Genomic DNA, 2,789 nt, shown 5'->3' on the forward strand with positions numbered 1-2,789 from the left:
GGTTCGATTAACACAAGAAAGCAAAGTCGATCCCTAATTAAAATAGAGAAATGGGAAGGTCTCCTACTCCAACAAGTAGGGATGAAGAAAATAACATCAAGAAAGGCGCATGGACCCCTGAAGAAGATCAACAGCTTATCACTTACATCCAAACTCATGGCGGCCATGGAAGCTGGAGATCCCTCCCTAAACATGCTGGTCATTCCCCTCTCCCTCTCTCTCTATATATATACACACACGCGCGCACGCACATATGTGTTGGAACTACTAATGGAGGGTCGAGAGGGTCTACCGACACGACCCACTATAGGAACTCACCAGTGCCGGCTCTGGGCCCGGCAAACCCGTGCCGACGCCAGAGACCCAAAATTTCAAAGGGCCCGAAAAGTCTTTATAAGTTTGTATAGAATTATTAAATTATGTATTTAGTTTATTAATCCGTTTATTAAGTAAAAAAATATTGGTGGTGTTGTGGCAAAAACCATCTCAAAATAATGTAAACGTCTTAGGTTTGAGTTTTTGCTCCATCACTAAGTTTTTATTTTTGTAATTCATTTACCCTTAACCATAATTTTGGGCCCAATTCTTTTCGTCGCCCGAGACCTAAATTTTTTCGAGAGTTTTGACAAGGGTATGGTATTCTTGGGTAAAACGTGAGTTGAAATTGTTAGTCGTTGGCTAAGAAGAAATGTGTGTATTTTTTTTTATAGAACAGGTGTGCATTTTTATGGAGGAAAACATGATCTTTTACATGAAAACACAAAATTTTACCCTGCTGTAAAGCAATTTTAATTCTAATATACCTTTCGGGAAGAAGTATATATAAGTTTTTTTTTTAGAAAACTAGAATCATGACTATATTTTTTAGAAAACATGTTTTCTTATTATAAGTTAAAAAAAAAAAAAAATCTATGCCAACCCTCTAACCAAGAGTTTCTGGTTCCGTTTGTGTTTTTTCCAGACGGCATGCATGTGTGTATATAAGTTTTATGTATACAAGGAAAAGGATTAGTATGTTTTTTTTTTTAGTTTATTGTTATCAAACTTAATTAGTTACTAATACGAGTACTAATTTGTCAACCTACAGGCCTTAAAAGATGCGGGAAGAGTTGCCGATTACGATGGACAAACTATCTTCGACCTGATATAAAGCGAGGAAAATTCTCCAAAGAAGAAGAGAACACTATTCTTCACCTTCATTCCATTGTTGGCAACAAGTAATCATCTAAACCCTGTTAAATAAAATAATAAACGTAACTTTATAAATGAATATTGGTTTAACTGTTTAATAATTAATTAATTATTATGTAAACCTACCTTACATGTTTTTCTTGTCCGTTGTTGACTTAGTAATAAACTTTTTTTTTGTGAATTAATTATAGATGGTCGATGATTGCAACACGTTTACCAGGACGGACAGATAATGAAATCAAGAACTACTGGAATACCCATATGAAGAAGAAGCTAATCCATATGGGTATTGACCCGATGACCCATCAACCGCGGACCGACTTGTTTTCTTGCTTGCCTCAACTAGTATCCCTTGCTTACATCAAACAAATTCTCGAACATAATCAATTAGCTCAAAACCTTCAATACTTGCTCCAAACAACCAATTCGATTCCTCAATTACAACAACAAAACCAAGATTTCATTAACGAATTTCCAGCCGAATCAAATCAAGAAATCATGACACAATTTCTTTTGGGAAAATATTCTAGTGAAATTACCCAACCACTCCATGATGTCTCAATCATGAATTTACAAACAAGCAATGATATGCATAAAGTCGTGAGTCAGGACCAAGGCCAATCAAGATTCACCAGTGTCAATTCCTCATCATCACCACTCACATGGAGTTCTGTTCCGCCATTGATGGACACCAGCGCTTCACTTGACACTGGCAGCACCATTAGCTACGCCGGAGATGTCGGAGCTTCTTCGTATAACTTGCCGGAGTTTCTGTTTGAAGACTCTTTCTTGGATCAGAATTTACCAGAAATTTGTTAAATAATAATAATAAGTAGTACTGTAATATAATACACTTATGAAAGCTTTTTCTTTTGAGTGCATAGCAGATTATAGCCAAATTGCAATTCAAGGTTGTACGGTACAACTTTTGTTGCATGGATGATTGACATATGTAATGTAGTTGTGGAGCTGCATGCATGGCTATGCACGAACTCCATTAGTTTGTTGTTTTTTTCTTTTCCAATTTTCATCCTGTGTACATATTCATGTGTGATATATCATACAATACTTAACTAGTGGTATTTCCGTGCGTTTTGTTGCGAGCTTTAGGTCATTATTGGTATGGATTATTACATTACCAGTAGGGCTCGTCCTGAGAATTCTTGTACCTTATTCGAGCTTAAAAAAACGTGCCCTAAGGCCTTAACGAAATTGGGTATTGAGCTCACTAAAAGTCTAAACCTAATGCCAATGGGCTAATAACTAATCGAAACCATAAGAATAATTTTGTAAGTAGGCATATGTTGGTGTTTGTATGGGTATACCCTATCGAAAATATATTTAACATACATATAAGTTTTTTTTTCATAAAATAACGTGCCATTCGAAATATCGGGCCCTGGCCGGTGGTCCTCCCCGCCCACCCCCAGGGCCGGCCATGATTACCAGTACAATATCGGCACTCGGCATAGCAATTGTTACATCGATTGAAAACCCATAAAAACCAATACTCGTATCGGTACTGGTGTTGTTTGGTCGGTATCAATATGTTACGATACCGGTATCGTACAGACACCCGATATAGCTTGCGACACAAA

General features: G+C 36.9%; 1 protein-coding gene across 1 annotated transcript; it reads left to right on the forward strand.

The window, feature by feature from the left end:
* LOC110941081 (transcription factor MYB93) lies at nt 1-2,273 on the forward strand. The gene is made up of 3 exons (XM_022182694.2): nt 1-198; nt 1,088-1,217; nt 1,383-2,273. Exons 1-3 carry the CDS (start codon nt 51-53, stop codon nt 2,008-2,010), a joined length of 906 nt encoding a protein of 301 aa, XP_022038386.1. The 5' UTR covers nt 1-50; the 3' UTR covers nt 2,011-2,273.
* The last annotated feature ends 516 nt before the right edge of the window (nt 2,274-2,789 follow it).

Source organism: Helianthus annuus, chromosome 5, assembly GCF_002127325.2.
Source record: "Helianthus annuus cultivar XRQ/B chromosome 5, HanXRQr2.0-SUNRISE, whole genome shotgun sequence".
Classification (NCBI taxonomy): Eukaryota; Viridiplantae; Streptophyta; class Magnoliopsida; order Asterales; family Asteraceae; genus Helianthus; species Helianthus annuus.

Bases quoted from the DNA above. Each gene is read 5' to 3' on its own strand.
- LOC110941081 (XM_022182694.2), top strand. From the start codon at position 51: ATGGGAAGGTCTCCTACTCCAACAAGTAGGGATGAAGAAAATAACATC. The intron at 199-1,087 runs GTCATTCCCCTC...GTCAACCTACAG, and splicing joins ATCCCTCCCTAAACATGCTG to GCCTTAAAAGATGCGGGAAG. The intron at 1,218-1,382 runs GTAATCATCTAA...AATTAATTATAG, and splicing joins CATTCCATTGTTGGCAACAA to ATGGTCGATGATTGCAACAC.